The sequence below is a fragment of the Carcharodon carcharias genome, chromosome 6 (genome assembly GCF_017639515.1).
Source record: "Carcharodon carcharias isolate sCarCar2 chromosome 6, sCarCar2.pri, whole genome shotgun sequence".
In the NCBI taxonomy this organism is placed as follows: Eukaryota; Metazoa; Chordata; class Chondrichthyes; order Lamniformes; family Lamnidae; genus Carcharodon; species Carcharodon carcharias.
The window spans coordinates 164,853,971-164,878,067 of record NC_054472.1 but is presented as its reverse complement, the minus strand read 5'-3'; the positions used below and the strand labels follow the sequence as shown (position 1 = coordinate 164,878,067).

General features: G+C 46.7%; 1 protein-coding gene across 2 annotated transcripts in view; it reads right to left on the bottom strand.

Moving 5' to 3' along the window:
- Window positions 1–658: 658 nt before the first annotated feature.
- Window positions 659–24,097, bottom strand: part of tsnare1 (T-SNARE Domain Containing 1) — an 871,135-nt gene continuing 847,696 nt past the window's right edge. For both annotated transcript variants that reach the window (XM_041190481.1, XM_041190480.1), the window contains exons 11-12: window positions 11,469–11,586; window positions 659–891 (exon numbers count right to left, since the gene is read on the bottom strand). In XM_041190481.1, the coding sequence (XP_041046415.1) occupies window positions 11,491–11,586 (96 nt within the window). In that variant the 3' untranslated portion in view covers window positions 659–891; window positions 11,469–11,490. The remainder of the gene's footprint in view (window positions 892–11,468; window positions 11,587–24,097) is intronic.

Sequence of the window (24,097 nt, the reverse complement as noted above, 5' to 3'; positions counted from 1 at the left end):
AACATAATGAAATGTCCCAAGATGCTTCACAATATAAAACTAAATATGACAATGAATCAGGTCAGATATTCAGATAGATGACTGAAAGCTTGGTGAAAGATGTGGCTTTAAGGAGCATTTTAAAGAAGGAAAGGAAGATTGAGAGGTTGGAGAGGGTTATGGAGGGCATTCCACTGTTTAAGGCCTGGCCAGCTGAAGGCATGGTCATCAATAATGGAGTGAGTAAAATTGGGGTTGCTCAAGTGGGCAGAATAGAAGAATAGAAATATCACAGAGAGCTGTGGGGCTGGAGGCGGTTATGGATTCCTGGAGGGATTTGAAAGCAAGAAAGAGAATTTTCCATTGAGGCATGGGTTGTAACATTGTGACATGAGTTACTAATTGGTTTGAGATTGGAGACAAAGATTAGGGATAAAGGGCATGTCCTTTGATTGTCAGGATAAGACAAGCGTGTTCACCAGGAATCTGTACCGTGGCAACTTTGGCATCACCTTACCACTGCTTGTTGACTTACCTTATTGTCTTTTCTTATCCTTTTAACCATGGTAAAGTCTTTCGCTATGCGCCCGTCCTTTAACTTTGGCTTCATCAATTTTAAAAAAGCCAGGAACAACACAATTCTCAGAACAAGAAAAAAAGCACACGAACCACCAAAACATTTAATAATTTGAAATTTTATTACTATTACCCATTTGTGATAAAAAATCTGCCTAATAAATTCCACTCTGTAGTTGTGTGCAATTCATGATATTTGTTAGTGTAAATGTGCATGTCACCAGGAAACTGCTCTTACATTGATAATATTTGTATTGTTTGGCTTTGTATTATTCCATTTCATTTATTCTCTTTCTCTCGCTGATGGAGAAGCACAAAGGATAAAACTGGAAAACCCTGAAAATAAAACAGAGGTATGTAATTAACTTACAATTCCTAGCCTCTTACTGGAATTCTTTACAACCTGAATTATTGTGTACAGTTTTGGTCTTCTTATCTAACGAAGGGTATATTTGACCTGGAGGGAGGCCAACCAAGGTTTGTGGGGTGAGGGGATTATTTTATGAGGAGAGGTTGAGTAGACTAGGTCTATATTCCCTTGAATTTGGAAGAAAGAGGTGATCTCATTGAAACATATAAAAGAAATTCTGAAGGCGTTGACAAGATAGGTGCTGGGTGGATGTTTCCCCTTGCTGGAGAGTCTAGAGCTAGGGGTCACAGTCTCAGAATATGAAGTCAGCCATTTAGGATTAAGATGAAGAGAACTATCTTCACACAAAGAGAAACAGAAAATGCTGGAAAAACTCAGCAGGTCTGATAGCATCTGTGAAGAGAAAAACAGAGTTGACATTTCAAATCTGTATGACCCTTCTTCAGTAGCTCTGAAGAAGGGTCATACGGACTCAAAATGTCAATGTCAACAATTGGAACAGTGAGGGTGGGTGCTGACAAAAGTGAGGGTGCGGGTGGGCTCTTCTAGTGAGCTCCCTGAAGGCAGACAGCGGCTGCGGAGCTGCCTCAGGGAGCTGCAGACTTGGATAGATTAAAGGACAAGAAAAAAAATGCACCATACTGTGTCTATGCAACATGTTCAAGCACCTGATGGCAGAAGTTAAAAAACATCAGTCCCCAGGTACCTCTTTTGATTATATTGCACCCCGGACATTTCATTGGGCCCTTGAATGAGGTTTTGTTGAAAACGGATTGGCTGCCTGCCCGTTTTGCCCATGTGACAAGGGCGAAATTTCACAGGCAGTATAAAATTGTGGGCAGTAGGGTTTTTAATGGCCTTAATTGGCCCTTTGTCAGCGGGCACTGCTCCGACTCCCGTGTGTGCCCACCGACCTCAATATTGCTCGTGTGCGCGATGACATCAGGGCGCATGCCCGACATCCTTTCATGCAATTTCACGTGTGTTCAGGTCAGGTGCCTGCCTGATCAACGTAAAATTCTGACCCATAATTTCTCTTACTTTTCCTTTGTGTTTCTTTTTTCTCCCTTTCTTAATAATTCTTTCCCTCTTTTTATTTCTATTTCTCTCCTGATCTGACTCTAAATCACCCTCCTTCCCCATTGTTTCTCTGTCTATTCCTCAATCTTTAAGTCTCATAGGTTAAGGTGATACACTGTAGGTCCTGCTGCTAATTAAGGTTCCAGATGTTCTGTTGCCCTTGCCACGATCAGCTTTCACTTCCAGCAAGCTAAGGCACAAAATGTTTTGAGTTTGAAGTGTAGGAGAAGGTCCACCTAACAGTGCATGCCACAAGGTGTCCCACTCCAGCAAAACTCTGCCCATCGTGTCCTTATTTTTTGAATTTGATTTGATATTATTATTTGCAGTTAAGGCAAATTTTACGGTGAAACAGAGGAGCAAATAGATTGAAGCATAAGAACTTCCTTGGATTACAAGCTGTATAACTCTATAGGCTATGGGCCTAGTGCTGGAAAATGGGATTAGAATAGTTAGGCACTTGTTTGACCGGCACAGACGCAATGGGCCGAAGGACCTTTATCTGTGCTGTCGACCTCTATGACTCTATCTATGACTCTGAGAGGCTGCAAGCCTGCAGCACTACAGCACCACCACTAGCAGCAGAATGTAATGACAGCATGAAAAGTTTACATTGGCCAAGATTTTCCGGTTCTGCCCATGGCGGGACCCATTGCAGGTGGGACAGAAAATTGGACCAGCAAAGAGTCCATTGACTTTCGGTGGGAATTTCCAGTTCCGCCCTTGGTGGGACTGGAAAATTCTGGCCATAGTTTCCATTGTCGAAATTAGAGTTCTTGATGGAAAAGTTGATACAATATGGCAATAGGATGTAAGGTTTTCTAGACAAGCAGTATGAGTATATCTAAGATTCATATGCCACAGATATTTCTCAGGCACATATTTTGGACTTGATAAAATGCTAGTCTGCCCTGTTTTGTGTCACTACTTTTTCACATTTTTCTCTCTCTTCTTTCTGGTTTCTAGGGATCATGAACCAAAGACAAAATAAGTCAAGGGGTTGGGTGAGATGGTTGCGTGCCTACATTGATGCCACTTAGAACCATTTGCATGATGATTGAGAGCAACCTGTTAAGCAGTTTTGAGGGTAAAGTATAATGATTGTATTATTGAATAACTCAGAGGTCTGGACTAATAATTGAGAATGTGAGTTCAGACTCCACCATGATAGTTTGAGATTGTATTGGGGAACTTGCAAATCTTCCCTTCTTTACGATTGAGAGGGAGGGAGAAATAATGTAACTACAACTTTCGCAGTTTAACAACAGTTGTAGAAAAGTTATTGGAATCTACCATCTGGATAGAGTGACTGAGCACTCGGACAAGTGTCAACTGATCAAAGAGGGTCAGCATATATTTGTTAAATGTAAGCATTGCCTCATTATTAATAAAAGTCGAAATGCATGGGCACAAGATACCCTTATGACGGGTTAAAATGGAAAGAAAACCGTAGGGATAAAGGGAACTTTCACTGATTGGAAGGATATGAAAAATGATACAAAAGCAAAATACTGCGGATGCTAGAAATCAGAAATAAAAACAGAAAATGCAGAAACATTCAGAAGGTCAGGCAATATCTGTGGAGAGCAAAACAGAATTAATGTTTCAGGTCTGTTCTGATAAAAGGTTACAGACCTGAAACGTTACCTTTGTTCCTCTCTCCACAGATATTGCCAAAGCTGCTGAGTGCTTGCGGCACTTATAATTTCTATTTGTGAAAAGTAATGTTCTCCAGGAATCTGTACTCAGACCTTGGCTTTTTACCAAATATATTAACAACAAATTATATTTATATAGCACTTCTAATATAATAACATGTCCCAAGGCACTTCACAGAAACATTACAAAAAAAAGTATGACACTGAGCCATGGAACGGGATATTAAGTCAGATGACCCAAAGGTTAGTAGGTTTTAAGGAGTGCCTTAAAGGAGGAAAATGAGGTAGAGAGGTGGAAGGGTGTAAAGAGGGAATTTCAGAGCTTGGGGCCTTGGGAATAGTGGAGCAACTAAAGTTGGGAATGAAAAAAAGCCAGAGGTAGAAAAGTACTGATATCTCGGAGGGGTGTGGGGCTGGAGGAGATCACAGGGTTAGGGAGGGGCGAGGCCAAGGACGGATTTGAAAACAGCGATGAGAATTTTAAAGTCAAGATGTTGCTTGAACGGGAGTCAATGTACGTCAGCAAACACAGGGGTGATAGGGGAACAGGACCTGCTGCGAGTTGAGACACAGGCAGCAGAGTTTTGGATAACCTCAAGTTTACAGAGGGTAGAATGTGGGAGACCAGCCAGAAGTGCATTGGAATAGTTGAATCTGGAGGTAACAAAGTCATGAATGAGGGTTTCAGCAGCAGGTGATCTTAGGCAGAGGCAATGTTGCGGAGGTGGGAAAAAAAGCAATCTTACTGTTAGCACAGATTTGCGATTGGAAGCTCATCTCAGGATCAAATCTTACATCAATGTTGCAAGCAGACTGGCTTAATCTCAGACTGTTGCCAATGAGAAAGATGGAGTTGGTGGCTAGGGAAGGGAGTTAGGAATGGGCACTGTAAACAATGGCTTCAATCTCGCTAATATTTAACTGGGGGAAATTTCTGCTCATTCAGTACTGGGTGTTGGATAAGCAATCTGATAATTTTGCAACAGAGGAGTTGAGAGAGGTGATGGTGAGGTAGAGCGGGGTATCAGCAGCATACATGTGAAAATTAATGCTGTGCCTTCAGATGATGTTGCTGAGGGATGGCACATGGATCAGAAATAGGAGGGGGCTAAGGGTGGATACTTGGAGGAAATCAGAGGTCAGAACTTTGCCTGAAGGAATAGGGAATTGTATATCCAAGTTTACAGAAGATGGTAAGTATCCATTCACGGAAATCTTTGAATGCAAATGCACAGGTACAAAAAGTAATCAAAATGGCTAATTGAATGTTAGCATTTATCTTAAGAAATACAATGACATGCTTTGGTTGTACAGAGTCTTGGTGAGACCTCACCGGGAGTATAATGTTTAGTTTTGGGCAACAATCCTCATTAAAAGACATACTGATCTTGGATGGGTTGCAGCAGAGACTCAGCAGAATGATACACAGACTTAATAGGTCAAATTATGAGGGCAGTTTGCATAAATGACGGTTGTATTTTTTGCGTTTAGAGTGTTTTGAGGTGACTGAATCAGGGTCTTCAAAATGATAAAGGGAATTAATATGACAGATACAGGGAATTTTTTTCCTCTGGTACAGGAATCCAGAGCAAGACGGCACAATCTTAAAATGGAAGCCATGCGATTCAGGAGTAAACCAGGGAGCATCTTTTCACACAAAGGGTAGTGGAAATCTGGAAATCTTTCCTTGGCAACTCACCAAGGCTTTTTCGACAGCACCTTTCAAACCCACAACCTCAGCCACCTAGAAAGACAAGGGCAGCAGGTGATCAGGAACACCATCACCTGCAAGTTCCCCTCCAAGTCACACACCATGCTGACTTGGAACTATATCGCCGTTCCTTCACTGTCACTGGGTCAGAATCCTGGAGCTCACTCCCTCACAGCACTGGGGGTGTACCTACACGACATGGACTGCAGCCGTTTAAGGTGGACCATCATCTTCACAAGGGCAATAAGGGATCGGCAATAAATGCTGGTCATGTGATGCCCACATCCCATGAATGAAAAAAAACTATGGGCAGAATCGTCCCTGGTTTGCACAAAGTGTGGTAATGGGTGGGAAAAAGGACGTTTTACCGATTGACCGCAATGGCAGCTTTTGCACCCTATCATCCCATTCCTGGTGAGTTCTGCTTCGTTAATTATGCCTTCACGGGGAACACGCTGGATCGCTGGTGGGCAGGCTTGGATTTTCCTGCCACTCTGTGACCTCAGCGCTTCCTCTCTTCAGCTGCCATATTTAAAGCACATTAGAACACAGCCTACTTCATATCTTCAGACCTGGGCTGCTCCAGGTGACAGATGGCATTGAAAGCAAAGAAGGCCACAGACCCTAAATTTAGTGGCGCCTCTCTGGGGCATCTGCTAGACGTTGTGGAGACTCGCTATGAAGTCCTCTACCCCCACTCTGGGCAAAGACCCGCAAGCAAGGTCACCAATCCATCGTGGGAGGCGGTGGCAGTGGTGATCAGCGCCAATGCCCTGCAAAAGTGGACAAACAGTGCCGAAAGAGGATGAATAATCTCCTCCATTCCATCAGGGTAAGTCATTCTTCTCATCACTCTCAACTCACACACATCCACACTAATCTCACTCAGGGGAAATCACCATTCACTCTCTCATGTGCACTTTCATCTGCCTTGTAGATCGTGCCTTCACCATGACCATGGCACCACTCACCACCCACACATGCCAGGCATTCTTACCATCTGGCCTGGCTAGCGTCCTGCTTACACTCTCTCCATCTGTATTAATGCAGGACAAGTTGGTACACAACAAAAGGGGGTGGTCATAGACTGGAGGAGGAATGCCTGACATCAAGGTCCTCACAGATTTGGAAAGTAGAGTTATCCAGCCGGTGATGATCTGGGCTGTTCCAATGCAGACAATGAGGTAGGCAGTGCTCAACCAAATGTGGGTCCAGCAGTTCAACATTTATCAGATAGCTATGCTTTGAGTCAATTCCCCTGTTCCACAGTCCCCTGCCATACATTAATTATCTCTCCTTGTTTTCACAGGCACATCTGGAAATTAGCTATGGGGTCCACGACCCAAGTCCTCGACTCAAGCCCTGAAGACACCTTGGAAGGAGAATCTGTTGACACCCTAAGTGAAGACCCATCACAGCTCACCCATGCCCTCCGCCAGCGCAAGATACACACCTCAGTAGGACCTAGTTATAGAGTGGCCTTGGGGTCACAATCTCTTCAGTACATCTCACTGTCTAATCCATAGCAGACGGCGACAGGGACTGCCCAGGTGTCTGGCAATCAGAGGATTGCTGGAGACCAGAAATCTGCTGAGTCTGAGTCAGATGAGGAGCCTCTGAAATCGGTCCTACCTCAGTAGCTGGAGCTACAAAGGCAAGCTCGGGAACATCAGGAAGGGATTTCCGTCGCACTCCTCAGGTTGCAAAGCATGATGGAAGAGTCTATCCGCCTCCAGTCTGAGGTGTTAGCGCCAGCATGTCAACGCACCAAGATCAACATTGGTAGGATGGCGGCTGCCATGGAGATTTGGTCCAGGACATCAGTCCTGCATTGCTGTGCAGGCTCAACTCCATCGCTGATGCCATAGTTGGCCTCCAACAAATGTAAGAGGGATGCCAGGCAGCTCAATCTCACTCCAGCTTCCCCTTCTCCTGAGGAGTCAGCCAGGGGCCCTCGGCATCCATATGGAGGAGGATCAGCAGGTGTGCACCTCAAGGCCATCCATCTTGGTGACCCCAGGAGTGACCGGCCTAACCAAATCCCCTTTTCCTGTGACCCCAGCAGCTGCAGCTCCATAGCCCAAGGAGGGTGCCACTGCCACACAGCAGGACCCTGAAGGTAGGTCAGGGCCCTCTTGTTTTGACCCTCCAGAGGACTCCCGCCAAGGTCATCACAGACAAGACATTGCAGTCAGCAGGCTGCCTCTGCCTCCACTGTGGGTATCAGGGGAATACCAAGATGTAGCAGCAGAGTTAGGAAGGTTAAGAAAATGTTGTTTCACTACGTTGGCACAGGCGTTAATCACTAGCACAGAATGTTAACTATTGTAAATAAACTCCTAACAGTGTAACCATGTCTATGGCTGCTTGTTAAGATAAGCAAAGTTCGTGTCAGTTTAAAGTGAAAGCTTGGTTCCTGCCCAAGATAAAGGCAGGTATCTCAGTCCAGGGCCTTCTCCCTATGCTTTGTGCAACCTTCCCAGCACACTGACGGTGGGCCATCACAGCCACTGGACACATCAGCCACCTCTACCGGGCTTATCATTGCTGCTGGAATGTCCTGGGCCGGCAGCGCAGGGTTCTGTCATTCTCTCTGTGTGCTCCCAGTATCTTTGAGGTGCAGCTGGCTCCCCATCTCATCAGCACCTGTATCTGGTCACAGCCTGGTCCTGAAGGATTCACGATGGATGCCACAGGATCAGGAGAAGTTAAAGTTTTCCCACTGCATCTCCATGATATGACCTTGATCACAGTGCGCAAGTGAGCTGCCATCAGCCAGACAGGGGTCAGACATTTACATAGGTTATGTGAGGATCGATGGAGTGTCCTCACTACTTGTCATCATCATCCTCCTGGAATGTAGGGGCTATGGGCACCCATTGCGTCTCCATGATAGGAGTTTTATCACAGAGGGTATGTGTGCTGTCATCAGCCAGACAGGAGTCAAACGCTCACAGATGCAGTGTGAGGATCTATGGAGTATCTTCACTGCATGTTGTCATTATCCTCCTCAAATCAAACGGCTATGAGAGTCCCCAAGTGCATCTGCCTTGTATGGAAAGCACAATAACCTCATCACTGTCATCCTCGCCTTCGAGGACCTCATCAGCCTCATCCCCATCAACGTCCTCCTCATCGGAGGAGACGTTCAGCTCCTCCATCTCCTTCTCAGGCAGCTCCTCCTCCCTGCTCCCCCACCTGCAACCCAGGTCGTGTACCACTCAGCAGGCGATGACGATTCATGACAACCTCTGTGGATTATAACACAGGGCTCCACCAGACCGGACCAGGCACCGGAACCTCATTTTCAGCATCCCCTTTGTTTGCTCCACCAAAGCTAGAGTTGCAGCACGAGCTTCATTGTACCTTCCCTCTGCTGCGCTCCAAGGCCACCGCATGGGTGTCATCAGCCAAGTCCTCTGCAGGTAGCACTTGTCCCTGAGGAGCCAACCCTGCAGCTTCTGTGGATCCTGGAAGATGTCAGGGATCTGAGGTCTGAGAATGTGGGAGTTCTGGATACCCCCTGGGAATCATGCGCAGACCTGTAGGATGCGTTTGCTGAACACTCAGCGAGTGGAACCCCTTGCGGTTTGCATATTGCTCTATTTGATGCCACAGAGATCGAATCACCATGTGAGTGCAGTTGATGGCACCCTGCTCCTGTGGAAAACCAGAGATCTGCACAAATCCCAACGCTCTTGCTTCCTGGCTTTCCTGATCCCAGTCAAAATGCACAAAGTTGCATGCCTTCACGAAGATGCTCTCCATGACGTCCTGGATGTACCTCTGTGTGGAGGTTTTCTAGAGCCGCAAAGGTCACTTGTGGAGTCATGAAAGGAGCCACTGGTGTTAAAATTGAGCGCCACGGTCACTTTCACAGCTATTGGCAGCGGATGCTTTCACGTCCCCATGGCGCCAAATCCTGCAGCAGCTGTCATATGTGACCGACCAGTTCCCTGGATATCCTCAGCGACACTGGTGCTCAGTCATCTGCAGGAATGACAAGCGCCATCTATAGGTCCTGGGTTAGCTGGGCACCGACCCGTGATGGCTCGCTGTGTCTCTTCAGTGGTGCGCACAGGAGCCCCAGCCACCCCTTTTTCTTGAGGGTGTTATTCATCTCTCTGCCCAGCCAGGCACCTGCATTGCTCTCTTCTCCTTCGTCTCTGCTCCCTGTAAGCCATGGGGCATACAACTAGCTCACCATACTCCATGCTTCTTATGTATTCCTCCTCTAGGAAGAGAGAGAGAGATGCGTGGGTTAGCACTGGTCTCCTAGGGGCCTTTCATGATTATGTGTGTGGCTCCGGCTCCATCTCCCCAACACATGCCGGAGAGTGCTGGCCACCACTTGGATGGTCAGAGTTTAGTGCTCTGCATGGCTGCCCAAAACTCCACCTACCTCCACCCCACTCCACCTGACTGATTGGCGGCAAATTTGCCCACTTAATTGCATGCTGTGCTCTCAGCTCTGACACAGTCATTCTCCTAACCCGCACCGTAAGGCTGCGCTGTTAGCTTGAACCATGGGGAGACTGTTCCCAACCGGGGAAGGTTGTAAGGGGCTGCGAGCGCCTCCACCAGTGACTGCTCCATGGCCAACTTTAGCAAGGAGATTGTCCAACTTGTCCAGTTGTCTAATTGTTTAGCAGCTCCCTAAAATGCTCCTTAATTTGCAATCTGCAACCAAGGGGTGAGAAACTCAGGAGCATTTGATGGCATTTTTATGCCTCCACGTTGCTTGAGAGGGCAGATAAGTTAGAGGCCCGACCCCAAACATGACAATGTGGCTTTGTCTGAACCGTCTCAGCTGCGGAAGAATGCTCACTTAATACATGGTTTCCCTAATGCTTGACCGCTTCCCTACCAACAACCCCGCCCACTGCCCCAGCACGTCCTTCTTCACTACTATCAGTCTTGCTACCAACGCCCCATCCCCATCACCCCTCACCCCAACCGCAGTGCAGCCCTTGCCCTGGCACCACACTGCCAGCCAGGAAAAAGTGGCTTGCCTGTGACTTCGCCTGACTACACAGCAACTCTTCCTTGAAGTCAAATGGGTAACTCTCGTGAGCACTGCGTAACGTTAGCGTGCACTCACCTCCGAGTTCCCCTCGCAGTTCAGCTCGCCAGGTGCACGCCTTTTAAATGCCGTCATGGATCACGTCGTTCTGAAGTCACACCAACGTGGGAGGTAAATTTGACATGGGGAGGTTGGGGGATGATTCTGGCCGGCAGGCAAGATGATGAGGTGCAAATGCATTGAAATTACATTCCCGAAGTTGAACAGCATGAAAGGCAGACCGACACTGACGGCAATGACTAACTGATTTCACGACAACGTGAAGCTGATTTTTGGCCTTCCCGCCATATTGTCCCCCTCCCGCCATGGTGCCTGCCGCCAGTGGGGGCCAAAAATTCTGGCCCATGGATGCTGTGTCGATTTATACTTTCAAAACTGGGATGGATACATTTCTGTTGGGTATCAAGGGGTATGGGTCAAATAGAATTCAAGTATATCGGCCATGAATATTAGAACACACTCAAAGGATTGAATGATTTACTCCATTTTGATCTATGTACGTCCTAATTAGACCATTACTCCAGATTTTGTACTTTATGAATCTAACTGCAATTTCTGGCTGCAGCCTGATACCCAAAGCATACAAGACTCATTCCAGGATTAGCAGATGACTGGACATCGGTCAGCGCATCTGAGGACATATCTCCTGCATGAGGGGGGCATGAACAATTATTTTGCCAATTCCACTCACAAAATACCACCAAAAATTGACATGTTAAGTAACTTGCAGTCTGATTTTACACATAGGGCATCAAAGAAAAATGGAAAGGTCTACTCCATAATTTGGTTAAGCACCACACTTGAACAGCGCAGCTTTGCTGCCATGATATTCCCCTTATACACAAGAACTCCAAATCTAAAATCCCAAGTCCCAAAGGCTCACTGAACTCATTATCAAAATTAAATATAGCTTCAAGCATGAACTATAAGAGCAAGTGCCAATCATAGCTCATATCTTGAAGTAACTTTACAATTGAGTAAGTTATTAAATTAAATAAACAGAGCCCTTACCGGTAGTTGTATTGTACCAAGTTCAGTGCTTCACTGAAACCACAATAATGATGATGATGACAGACAAAATAATCACGCCGGCCAGAATGAAGCAGCATTTCATCTTTCGAGCTCTTCTCTGAAAGAAATTTTAAAATTGTCAGACAATCCTAGAAAATTCAGGTGAAATCATTAGGATCTTATAACAAAGACTACAGCTTTTAGAAGAGCTTTACCCCCTTTAAATTTGGAGTTCAGACCTTCAGTTAAATGTTCTGAAAAGAAAACCTATTTTAATGGAGATATTCCAGATGTAGCATTGAATCATTATGGAGCTCGATTTGCATTTTGTACTCTGTTCTGCACTTTCTATTTTGTATTTACTGAACCTTCAGTCCCTGGATTTACACACTCGTTCATAATATTTTTTTGTAGATATGAATAAAACTCGAGAATCTCTAGATCACCTCGCTTATATTCGCCAACATATAAATTATGATGACTCTCCTTAAAGGTCATGAATACTGAGCTCAAACATAAACAGCAGACAGTGCTTAAAATAAAGAAACAAATTACGACCTATGTTCTTCTAGTGGAAAACTTAAGAATCTTAAGTTCTAAATGTCTTATAGCTAAGCTTCAAATACTATATTCTATCCAGCATCAAGATCAATTATTTCCACCTTCAAACATCACCCGTGTCCGGCTCTGCTGCATCTGGACAACTGCTGATACTCTTATTCATACGTGGTGATTCTAGGCTCAACTTCTTAAACAAATTCTCACTGCCCTAACAATCTCAATCCTCAGTAAATTCCTTCCCGAAATCTCCCATGCTTCATGCTGCCAAGGTGAGGGAGGTATGTCTCAATTCCAGCAGTGAGTTAAAATCGTGGCTATAGTGTCCAGCCTGGGCTGCATTACCTGATGAAAGCAAAAAGCCCCTGAGATAAACAGGTTTCTTTTAAATTTACCATGAAGTTGATGTGATGGGCAGGCTGTGGATGTAAAACAGTAACACTGGGCAGAATTTGAGTTTGGCGGGTGGGCGCGATCAGCCAGCCAGGGATTGGCCGGGAAACGGGTCGCCACTCATGATCAGGCCCCTGACCATGATTTCACGCTGGCGGGCCAATTAAGATCTGCCCACCATGAAACGTCTCTCCCCACTGGTTGGGAAGGGGGGAGCGGGGGCAACCCAGCAGCCGGTTTAAAAAGGGAGCAGGCAGCCCCTGAAAGGCTGCCATAGAAGAACGACTGGTCAGAGTTAGCAAACTCAAGTGATGGAGTCGAGTGAGGCTGGAGATGTCAGGCGGGAGAGCAGGTCAGGTGGGCACTCCGCACCCCCACCCCCTTTGCTTTTTGCATGAGTGCCTCGCAGTCCTCCTGCCAGGAGGAACAACCTGGTCCCCAGGGAGGGGAGGAGGAGGCCACCGCACCTCACAAAGAGGGCATGGGAGGAGGCTGCAGCGCTGGTTAGCAGCCATGACGTGGTGTGGTGCACACGGGTGCTGTGCCATAAGAGTTTGAATGACCTGCTGCGCTTAGGAAGGGTGAGTGCCGTGTTGGCATGCATCAGAGCACAGAACTGTTAAGGTGTATGTCCCCGTGGACCTCAGTAGTGCTAGAGCCTGAGTGCCAACTGCCTATGACGCTGGAGCTGGCCAAGGGGATGAGCCCTGGCTGCTTAGACTAAGTCCCTTGTGGCTCAAGGGCCACGACTCGGATGTGCCCTGTGAGGTGTTCCTCACGTGGTGTTGGCCAGGCTGCAATGGTGCAGGTAGAGAGTGGACTAATCAGTGCTCCTCTGTCCTTTCAGGAGAAGACAAGCCACAACCAATCAGAGAGGTCACGTACAGGTGGAGGCTCGTCCAACCTGCTGCTGCTGACCAAGTTTGAGCAGGACACAGAATCACAGGATTGTTACGGTGTAGAAGAAGGCCATTCGGCCCAGAGAGCATTGGCTCTCTGAGAATTTTAACTTAGTGTCAATCTCCCGCCTTTTCCCCGTAACCCCGCACATTGTTTCTATTTAATCATCCAATGCCCTCTTGAATACCTCAATCGAACCTGCCTCCACCACGTTTCCAGGCAGTGCACTCCAAACCCTAACTACTTGCTGTGTGAAAAAGTCTTTCTTTCACCTCGCATTTGCTCCTTTTGCAAAACATTTTTAAATTGTGCCCTCTGGTTCTCAATCCATTCATGATCTCCTTGAGCTCAAGAGCCAGCACGCTTCACGTGCAACTGGGTGTGGAGAGGCAGGGGTTGCCAGACGAAGGTAAGAGTGCAGTGCACAGAGATGGGAGTTTTAGATTATGCAACCATTCCAGTGTAGTCTCTTCATTGATAGGAGCCTCAAACCTGGAGTCCACATTGATCATTGGAAGACAAGGGCACCATGAAGCAGATCTCCATGGTCTCACCAGGGTGCCTGGCATGCACAGTGACAGTGTGATGACTTTAAGTAATGACATATCCTTGTTCTCCCTTTTAGATTTGCCAGCACGCGCTTGCTCTCTGGAACCCGAATGGCCATCCCTGATGCCGGAGGACTACAGGGCTTCATTTGCACCTGCACCACACCCGCTATCTGAACCAGGCTCCAGTGCAGGTACCAGCACCTCAGTGGCCATTAGTTCGGCAGCTAGTATCTCAGTGCACATTGGTGAGGGCACTTCACACTCGCTTGAGGTGAAGGCGGAGGCAGAGAGTGTCCAGGGTGCTGGCAGTTAGAGGACTCTTGGGGACTAGGACGATGCTCAATTGAAGGTAGATGATGAGTCGCTGGAGTTGTCCATTCCTTGGCAGATGCTGGATGTCCAGCAGGATGTGGGGGAGGATCTGGCGAAGATCCATGAGGGTCTGCGTGCCATGGTCTTTGTTGTGGAGGACTCCACGTGGAACAATGAGCACCGCGTTGACTCTTATGGCTGGCAACACTGCCTCCTCCATTTTTGAGGAGATGACTAGTTGTGTAGATGAGGGTGGTGCAGTTGATGTAGTCTATGTGGACTTTAGAAGGCTTTTGACAAGGTCCCGCATGGAAGAATGGTCAAAAAGGTAAGAGCCGATGGGATCCAGGGCAATTTGGCAAACTGGATCCAAAATTAGCTTAATGACAGGAGGCAGAAGGTGATGGTCAAAGGTTGTTTTTTGCAATTGGAAGCCTGTGATGAGTGGTGTACCACAGGGATCGGTGCTGGGGTCCTTGCTGTTTGTAGCATAAGTTAATGATTTAGATGTGAGTATAGGGGGTATGTTTGCAGATGACATGAAAATTGTGGTTATTTTTTGTGGTTATAGGTAATTGTGCCTATTTCGATCCCTTCCCCCCACCCCACCCCCACTAGGGCTATCTGTACCTTGCTCGTCCTGCTTTCTACCCTTAACGTCACCTATTATCACATTCCTTAGATAATATCACCACCTTCAACACCTCTTTGTCCTTTTGTCTGTGATATCTTTTGGTTATCTCCACCTATCACTGGCCCTCTATCCAGCTCTACCTGTCCCACCCCTCCCCCCCATCCCTTAAACCAGCTTATATTTCATCTCTTTTCTATTTATCCTTAGCTCTGTTGAAGAGTCATACGGACTCGAAACGTTAACTGTGCTCCTCTCTGCAGACGCTGTCAAACCTGCTGAGTTTTTCCAGGTATTTTTGTTTTGGATTTCCAGCATCTGCAGTTTTTTGCTTTTATGAAAATTATGGTGTTGTAAATAGTGAGGAAGAAAGCCTTAGATTACGGGACGATATAGATGGGCTGGTAAGATGGGCAGAGCACTGGCAAATGGAATTTAATCCTGCAAAGTGTGAGGTAATACATTTTGGGAGGCCTAACATGACAAGGGGATAATCAATGAATGGTAGGACACTAGGAAGTACAGAAGATCAGAGGGACCTTGGTGTACATGTCTATAGATCCCTGACGGCAGCAGCCCAGGTAGATAAAGTCATTAAGAAGGTATACGGTAAGGTAGCCGAGGCACAGAATATAAGAGCAGGGAGGTTATGTTTGAGCTGTATAAAATGCTATTTAGGCTGCAGCTGGAGTAGCGTGTACAGTTATGGTCGCCACATTATAGGAAGGAAGTGATTGCACTGGAGAGGGTGCAGAGAAGATCCACCAGGATGTTGCCTGGGCTGGGGCATTTCAGCTATGTAGAGAGACTATATAGGCTAACGTTGTTTTCCTTAGAGCAGAGAAGGCTGAGTGGCGACCTGATGGAGGTATACAGAATTATGAGGGGCATAGAATGAGTAGATGGGAAGAAACTTTTCCCCTTAGCGCAGGTGTCAATAACCAGGGGGCATAGATTTAAGCTAAAGGGCAGGAGGCTTAGAGGGGATTTGAGGAAATGTTTTTTCACCCAGAGGGTGGTTGGAATCTGGAACACACTGCCTGAGGGGGTGGTAGAGGAAGAAACCCTCACAACATTTAAGAAGTATTTTGATGAGCACATGAGATGCAGGGCTATGGACCCAGTGCTGGAAAATGGGGTTATAATAGGTATAAAAACAAAAAACTGCGGATGCTGGAAATCCAAAACAAAAATAGAATTACCTGGAAAAACTCAGCAGGTCTGGCAGCATCGGCGGAGAAGAATAAAGTTGACGTTTCGAGGCCTCATGACCCTTCGACAGAACTGAGTAAAATTAGGAGAGGGGTGAAATATAAGCTGGTTTAACATGGGGGCGGGGGGTGGGGGGAGAGAAGTTGGGGGGGGGGGTTGTAGGGACAAGCAAGCAGTGATAGGATAATCAAAAGATGTCACAGACAAAAGAATAAAGAGGTGTTGAAGGTGGTGATATTATCTAAGAGAATGTGCTAATTAAGAATGGATGGCAGGACATGCAAGGTACAGCTCTAGTGGGGGTGGGGTGAAATAAGACTAACAGGGCATAAAAGGTATAGATTTAAAAATAATGGAAATAGTTGGGAAAAGAAAAATCTATATGAATTATTGGAAAAAACAAAAGGGAGGGGGAAGAAATGGAAAGGGGGTGGGGATGGAGGAGGGGGTTCAAGATCTAAAGTTGTTGAATTCAATATTCAGTCCAGAAGGCTGTAAAGTGCCTAGTCGGAAGATGAGGTGCTGTTCCTCCAGTTTGCGTTGGGCTTCACTGGAACAATGCAGCAAGCCAAGGACAGACATGTGTGCAAGAGAGCAGGGTGGAGTATTGAAATGGCAAGTGACAGGGAGGTTTGGGTCATTCTTGCGGACAGACCGCAGGTGTTCTGCAAAGCGGTTGCCCAGTTTGCGTTTGGTCTCTCCAATGTCGAGGAGACTGTATTGGAAGCAACGAATGCGGTAGACTAAGTTGGGGGAAATGCAAGTGAAATGCTGCTTCACTTGAAAGGAGTGTTTGGGCCCTTGGGCGGTGAGGAGAGAGGAGGTGAAGGGGCAGGTGCTGCATCTTTTGTGTATGCATGGGGAGGTGCCTTAGGTGGGGGTTGAGAAGTAGGGGGTGATGGAGGAGTGCACCAGGGTGTCCCAGAGGGAATGATCCCTAAGGCATGCCGCCGGGGGGGGTGAGGGGAAGATGTGTTTGGTGTTGGCATCATGCTGGAGTTGGCGGAAATGGCGGAGGATGATCCTTTGAATGCGGAGGCTGGTGGGGTGATAAGTGAGGACAAGGGGGACCCTATCATGTTTCTGGGAGGGAGGAGAAGGCGTGAGGGCGGATGCGCGGGAGATGGGCCGGACACGGTTGAGGGCCCTGTCAACGACCGTGGGTGGAAAACCTGGGTTAAGGAAGAAGGAGGACATGTCGAGGAACTGTTTTTGAAGATAGCATTGTCAGAACAGATGTGACGGAGGCGAAGGAACTGAAAGAATGGGATGGAGTCCTTACAGGAAGCGGGGTGTGAGGTGCTGTAGTCGAGGTAGCTGTGGGAGTCGGTAGGCTTGTAATGGATATTGGTGGACAGTCTATCACCAGAAATTGGGACAGAGAGGTCAAGGAAGGGAAGGGAAGTATCAGAGATGGACCATGTGAAAATGATGGAGGGGTGGAGATCGGAAGCAAAATTAATAAATTTTTCCAAGTCCCAACGAGAGCATGAACCCAGCACCGAAGTAATCATCGATGTACCGGAGAAAGAGTTGTGGGAGGGGGCCGGAGTAGGACTGGAACAAGGAATGTTCCACATACCCCATAAAGAGACAGGCATAGCTGGGGCCCATGCGGGTACCCATAGCCACACCTTTTATTTGGAGGAATTGAGAGGAGTTAAAGGAGAAATTGTTCAGTGTGAGAACAAGTTCAGCCAGACGGAGGAGAGTAGTGGTGGATGGGGATTGTTCGGGCCTCTGTTCGAGGAAGAAGCTAAGGGTGCTGGAGGTGTAGAGGGATGGGACATCCATGGTGAAGAGGAGGTGTTTGGGGCCAGGAAATTGAAAATTGTTGATGTGACGTAAGGTGTCAGAGGAATCACGGATGTAGGTGGGAAGGGACTGGACAAGGGGAAAGAGAAGGGAGTCAAGATAACAAGAAATGAGTTCCGTGGGGCAGGAACAGGCTGACACGATCGGTCTGCTGGGACAATCCTGTTTGTGGATTATGGGTAGGAGGTAGATGCGGGCAGTCCGAGGTTGGGCGACTATCAGGCGTGAAGTTGCAGGAGGAAGATCTCCAGAGGAGATGTGTTCAGTGATAGTCCTGGAAACAATGGCTTGATGTTCAGTGGTGGGGTCATGGTCCAGGGAGAGGTAGGAGGAAGTGTCTGTGAGTTGACACTCAGCCTCCACGAGGTAGAGTTCAGTGCGTCAGACAACAACAGCACCACCCTTGTCAGCGGGTTTGATGACAATGTTGGGGTTGGACCTGAGAGAATGGAGTGCAGTAAGTTCAGAGAGAGACAGATTAGAATGGGTGAGAGGAGCAGAGAAATTGAGACGACTAATGTCACGCCGACAGTTCTCAATGAGATCTCAATGATCAAGAGAAGGTAAGAATCCGGAGGGAGGGGTCCAGGTGGAGGGAGAATATTGGAGGTGAGTAAAAGGATCCGTTGAACGGGTACCTGCCCAAAGAAGTGAGCACGGAGACGAAGGCGGCGGAAGAAGAGTTCAGCATCATGCTAAGCCCGAAATTCATTGAGATGAGGGCGTAAGGGTATGAAACTAAGTCCTTTGCTGAGCACTGAACGTTCAGCTTCGGAGAGGGGAAGGTCGCGGCGTATAGTGAATACACGGCCAGGGCTGGGATTATTATAATAGGGATTATTATAATTATTATTATAATTGGTAGGTGCTTGATGGCTGGCATGGACACAATGGGTCGAAGGGCCTGTTTCTGCGTTGTATAACTCTATGACTCTATGAGAGAGTGGCGACTTTCATGGAGAGGCAGCTCCAGGGACAGAGTCAGGGGTTCCTGGGGTTGCACTCGGACCTGCAAGCCCTCACACAGGCAATGACCTCAGATGGTCAGTGCCAGTGTGGGAGATGAATGAGACACCCTGTATCCCAGCCATGTGCCCTTCTGTCAATGGTGAGCAGGGAGGTCCAGAGTGACCTCACATTGACGCACAAGCTGCTTGTCGTCTTTGCGGGCTCCTCTCAGGGCACTCTGGATGATAGCAGCAGCTCCTCTACCCCTCCACCAGTGATCATCTCATCTGATGAGGCTGCGATGACTGGGGAGATGCCAGCTGTGGCACTGGCCACTCCCTCCCAGGTGGGGCCAGCACAGGCTCCACCAGCCAGAGGATGACCACCAAGGTCATCAAGGCCAACAAGACAGCAGGGTCAGCAGGTAATATAGAACTTAAGATAGTACCAATCGTAATTCAGCCTCAATGTTACTAGAATCCAAAACCTCTTATTGGGGCAATTAATGCACTTTGTGCACTTATGTGACATTTGATTTATTGCATTTTATTTAACTGAAATATTCATGCAGGTAAGATGTTTCCCCTGGTTGGGAAGTCTAGAACCAGGGGAAACAATTTCAAAATAAGAGGGAAGCTACTCAGGACCTAGATGAGAAGAAATCTATTTAATCAGAGGGTTGTGAATCTTTGGAATTCTCTACCCCAGAGGGTCGTGGAAGCTCAGTCATTGAGTATGCTTAAGGTAAAGATTGATAGATCCCTGATTAAAAATAACATAATGAGGATAGTGTGGGTAAAAGTCATTGAAGTGTTCGATCAGCCATGATCGTATTGAATGGTGGAGCAGGCTCAATGGGCTCAATGGCCTCCTCCTGTTCCTATGTTCCTAAGCTGGGGTTGTTCTCCCTGGAGCAAAGAACATTGAGAAGATTTGACAGGCTTAGATGAGGCAGACAAGGGAAAACTGTTTCCATTAACTGATGATAAAAGGACTAAAAGACACAGATTTGAGATTTTGGGCAAGAAATGCAAAGAAGGGATGTGAGGAATGGTTTCTTTACGCAAGTTTTAATGACTTAGAACTCGCTGCCCACGAGTGTGGTGAAATGGAGGTGATCAATGACCTAAAAAGGAAATTGAATTGACCAATTCAGAGAAAGAAACAAGCTTGCAGGCCAAAGGCATAGAGAGGAGGAATGGGGCTGATTGGATTGCTGTATGGCGAGCTGGAATCAACTCAATGGGCTGAATGTCCTACTCATATGTTGTGATGACTCTATGAGTCACAAGGGAATCAAAGTAGATCCTAATGCTGCTCTCACCTAATGTCCCAGCCACACTTTCCAGCAGGAATCATCCCATAATTATCAGGAAAAGGAGCAGTGGTGGATTTGGTTGTTCACTTCAGAGTTCTGTGGCCAAATTAAGAGGAGTGATTCTAACGTAGACAAGAACTAAGTGAACCCCTTCTGGTCATTCTTTTTGGCTGCAGGACACAATTATAGGAACTAGACAGACCCACTAATGGGAACATCAGAGCTATTTATATTGGATAGGAGGGTAAACTAATTTAATAGTCATGTCAAACAGGTTGTGACAATAAACATATTAAATGCCACTAATCTAGTCAGTTAAATATTACTGTCCATAATTAAGCAGTAAGCGACCACTAGGTATTTAACAGGAAATTATAATAGCAACTCTTGAAAATGAAACAGAGCCACGCACTCTCCAGAGATTTCAATAGTTACAGGGCATTTACAGGTTTACCAACACTTGTATAATTGCTGGGACTATCAATGCAAGATTTAATGCTCCATTCTTCTGCCTCAGGGTGACATCTCATGCCCACACACATTACTAACGCTATTACTTCTCCACTTTCCCTCATGGGGTGTGTGAGAAAGTTTCCAAGTCACACAGCCAGGTGAATTTTAGAAAAAGAAAGAGTTGGTGAGGCAATAGTGATGTAGTAGTAGTGTCACTAGACTAGCAGTCCAGCGGCCCAAGTGAATGCTCTGGGTACATGGGTTTTAATCCCATCACAGCAGCTTGTAGAATTTGAATTCAATTAATAATAAAATCTGGAATGTAAAACCTTTCTCAGTAATGGTGACCATGAAACTATCATCATTGTCACAAAAACCCATCTGGTTCACTAATTTCATTCAGAGAAGGAAATCTGCAAAACCATACCTGGTCTGGCCTACATGTGACTCCAGACCCACAATAAGTGGTTGACTCTTAACTGCTCTCTGAAATGATTAAGGAAGCTAGTCAGTACAAGGACAATTAGGAATGGGCAACAAATGCTGGTCTTACAGTGAAGTCCACAGCCCATAAAAGAGGTCAGAAAAATGGACACAAAGGAAAAAAAGAGATAGAACAAAGGAAGAGAAAGACAGGGAAAAAGGATAATAGAGAGAAAAAGCATACTTATGCCACTTGTCTGTTTCACGTGACATACTCAACTTGTAGCCTTTAGCTATGTTCATGTTCTTGATGTTTGATGATGCCTCAGGTGTATACTTGATGATTGAAAATCTCATACCTCACATTTATCCAAGGCTGACAGCTCTGTATATATTGGACTTCAAAAGATTGATAGCTATAGTCTCAGATTTGCAGCTAGCCATTACTTACACATTTTTTGTTGCCTTTTATTGATGCTGTCTGTGTTGGTAGATAGCTCAGTTGACAGTACATTTCCCTCTAAATCGGATAATGTATTGCAACCATCCTGAACTTTTATCTTAGCATGAAAACACCTGAAGGAAGTACTGCCTGTGGAACAGGAATAAGCTGTGTCTGAATTATAGCAAAGACAGTAATTAAGTTATAGTCCAGTCTATTTTGTGACAGACCTCACCCAATTTTTGGGTGGTATTTAATGGAGGAAAGCCGGCAAGCGCCCCGCATCATCTCTTTTCAGGAAGGTTCGCTGTATTAAGTGCCTCTCAGGTACTAACATCCGCTGACTGATGAAAGCACACAGGCTGGTTGAAACCATCCATGCTGCATATCATTCACCACTCCATGGTGACCTGTTCAACCCACCTGCTGCCCACCTTTCATCTCAGCACCCCATAAGGAGCACCTTCCTGAGCAAGATCTACCAGTGGACATCCTTTGGATCAAGGATGCAGGAAGTAATTAACAAGTTCCTTGTGACAAACTCCATCTGTTGAATGGCAGGCTTTGAACTGCTGCAGCGACAGTGGTTCTTTACAAATACACTCAGGACAGGCCAGGGCCCCTGCTCAGCCAATCCCCACCGCTGGCGAATCTTTATAAACTTCTTACGCACTCGTGGAAAGACACAAACCGTGCTGCACATTACCGAGGAGTGTGCCCTCTATGGACTAAATGGCAGACTAATCACCTTAAACTCAGAAAACGAGGAGGCTATCGCTTGGCTTCAGGGATTTGCATTGGCTAATTAAATAATAGAAGGCACTAACTGAGCAGCGGCGGCCCTTTCCCGGGATCAAGGGCCCTAGGGACGGAAGTCCCGTCCCCTGAGAGTTAGCAGTCAATCAGAAACTGGCAGTGGCCATTGCAGGCAGCATCAACAGGGAGGCAGTGGCTGCTGCCAGTAGCACCTCCAGTCGAGACCCACGATCAGCGAGGGACCTCAAGCCACAGGTGATGGCTGGAAGGGGACCTTGCAGGGGGCGGGGGCAGGAGGAGGTTACAGGGTGGAGGAGGCTCAAAAGCAAGGACAGGGGGTCTGGGTGGCTCTCAGCAGGACCCCCTTTCTGATAACTGGTCCCTCAATCAGGCACAGAGTGCCTTTTGCAATTTTGTGAGCTCTAGGACATACTGTGGGGGACTGTATGACAAGTGAGCAGTATGAAACAGAATTCAGGCCCCCTCACCCCCCCGCCTTCCCACCGAAGCATTCGTGGACTGATTATGGCCCATTTGTGAACAGAGTCAAAGTGCGGACTTGGATAGAGGTAGGTTTAAATGGGGGGAGGGGAGCGGGAGGAGGGCCTTGCAAGCATTGGTTGCAAATGTTGATAACAAAACATCTTCCGTTCATCGAGACCCAGTTCAGTGCCTGGTAAAGCCTGAGTGGGGATCAAACTGAGCAGGAAATCTGAAAGAGGATGACCCTCATATTTGAGACAGAAGTTTTTTCCTCAGCAAAGAAAGAGGCTTGGGGAGCAGGGAAGACAAAAAATAAATAACATGAAACCAAAGGACCCCTGAGGAGTAAGCAGTGGTAACAGAAACGGAAAGACATTTGAGGCCTCAAGGAGGGAACTAGTACTATAATTGTAAGGGAGTTGGATATTTTGCCCAAGAGTGTTAAAAAAGAAGGGACTGCAGGGGAAGTCCCAACCCAAGTGATCCTTTGAGGATAAAGTGATGGAAACATTTGTAAAAGTGCTTCAGAAGGTGGTGTATTGAGGGCTGTGTATACGGCTATCTGGGAAGGGGAGCCAGAAAAGATCCAGAGCTCCCAATGAGGCGGCTGCGCTCAGCCTGAGTATTTGGACCTGCTCAATAGAACCATAGAACACTACAGCACAGAAAACAAGCCATTCGGCCTTTCTAGTCTGTGCTGAAATATTATTACGCTAGTCCCATTGACCTGCACCTAGTCCATAACCCTCCAGACCTCTCCCATCCATGTATTTATCTAATTTATTCTTAAAACTTAAGCGTGAGCCCGCATTTACGTCAGATGGTAGCTCGTTCCACACTCTCACCACTCTCTGAGTGAAGAAGTTCCCCTAATGTTCCCCCTAAACCTTTCCCCTTTCACCCTAAAGCCATGTCCTCTCGTCTTTATTTCTCCGAATCTAAGTGCAAAGAGCCTACTCGCATTTACTCTGTCTATACCCCTCATAATTTTGCAAACTTCTATCAAATCTCCCTTCATTCTTCGACGCTCCAAGGAATAAAGTAAAGGTAAATATAAACTTAAATTGGCCTTCCTCCAAACCAGTATAGACCAGAATCTGTGAAAAATATCCAGCTCAATCAGCTCATCAATATGTAGATGATGTACTGTTCACAGAAACCAGGGTCCAGCACCTAGATCTTTTGCACCAACCTGACTTGGAAATATATCACCGTTCCTTCACTGTCGCTGGGTCAAAATCCTGGAACTCCCTCCCTAACAGACTGCAGCGGTTCAAGAAGGCAGCTCACCACCACCTTCTCAAAGGCATTTAGGGATGGGTAATAAATGCTGGCCTAGTCAGCGAAGCCCACATCCCTTGTATGAATAAGAAAAATCAATCGCAGATGCTGCGATTGTACATTTGTCATTGTTGAGTTGATCGTGTTCTGCTT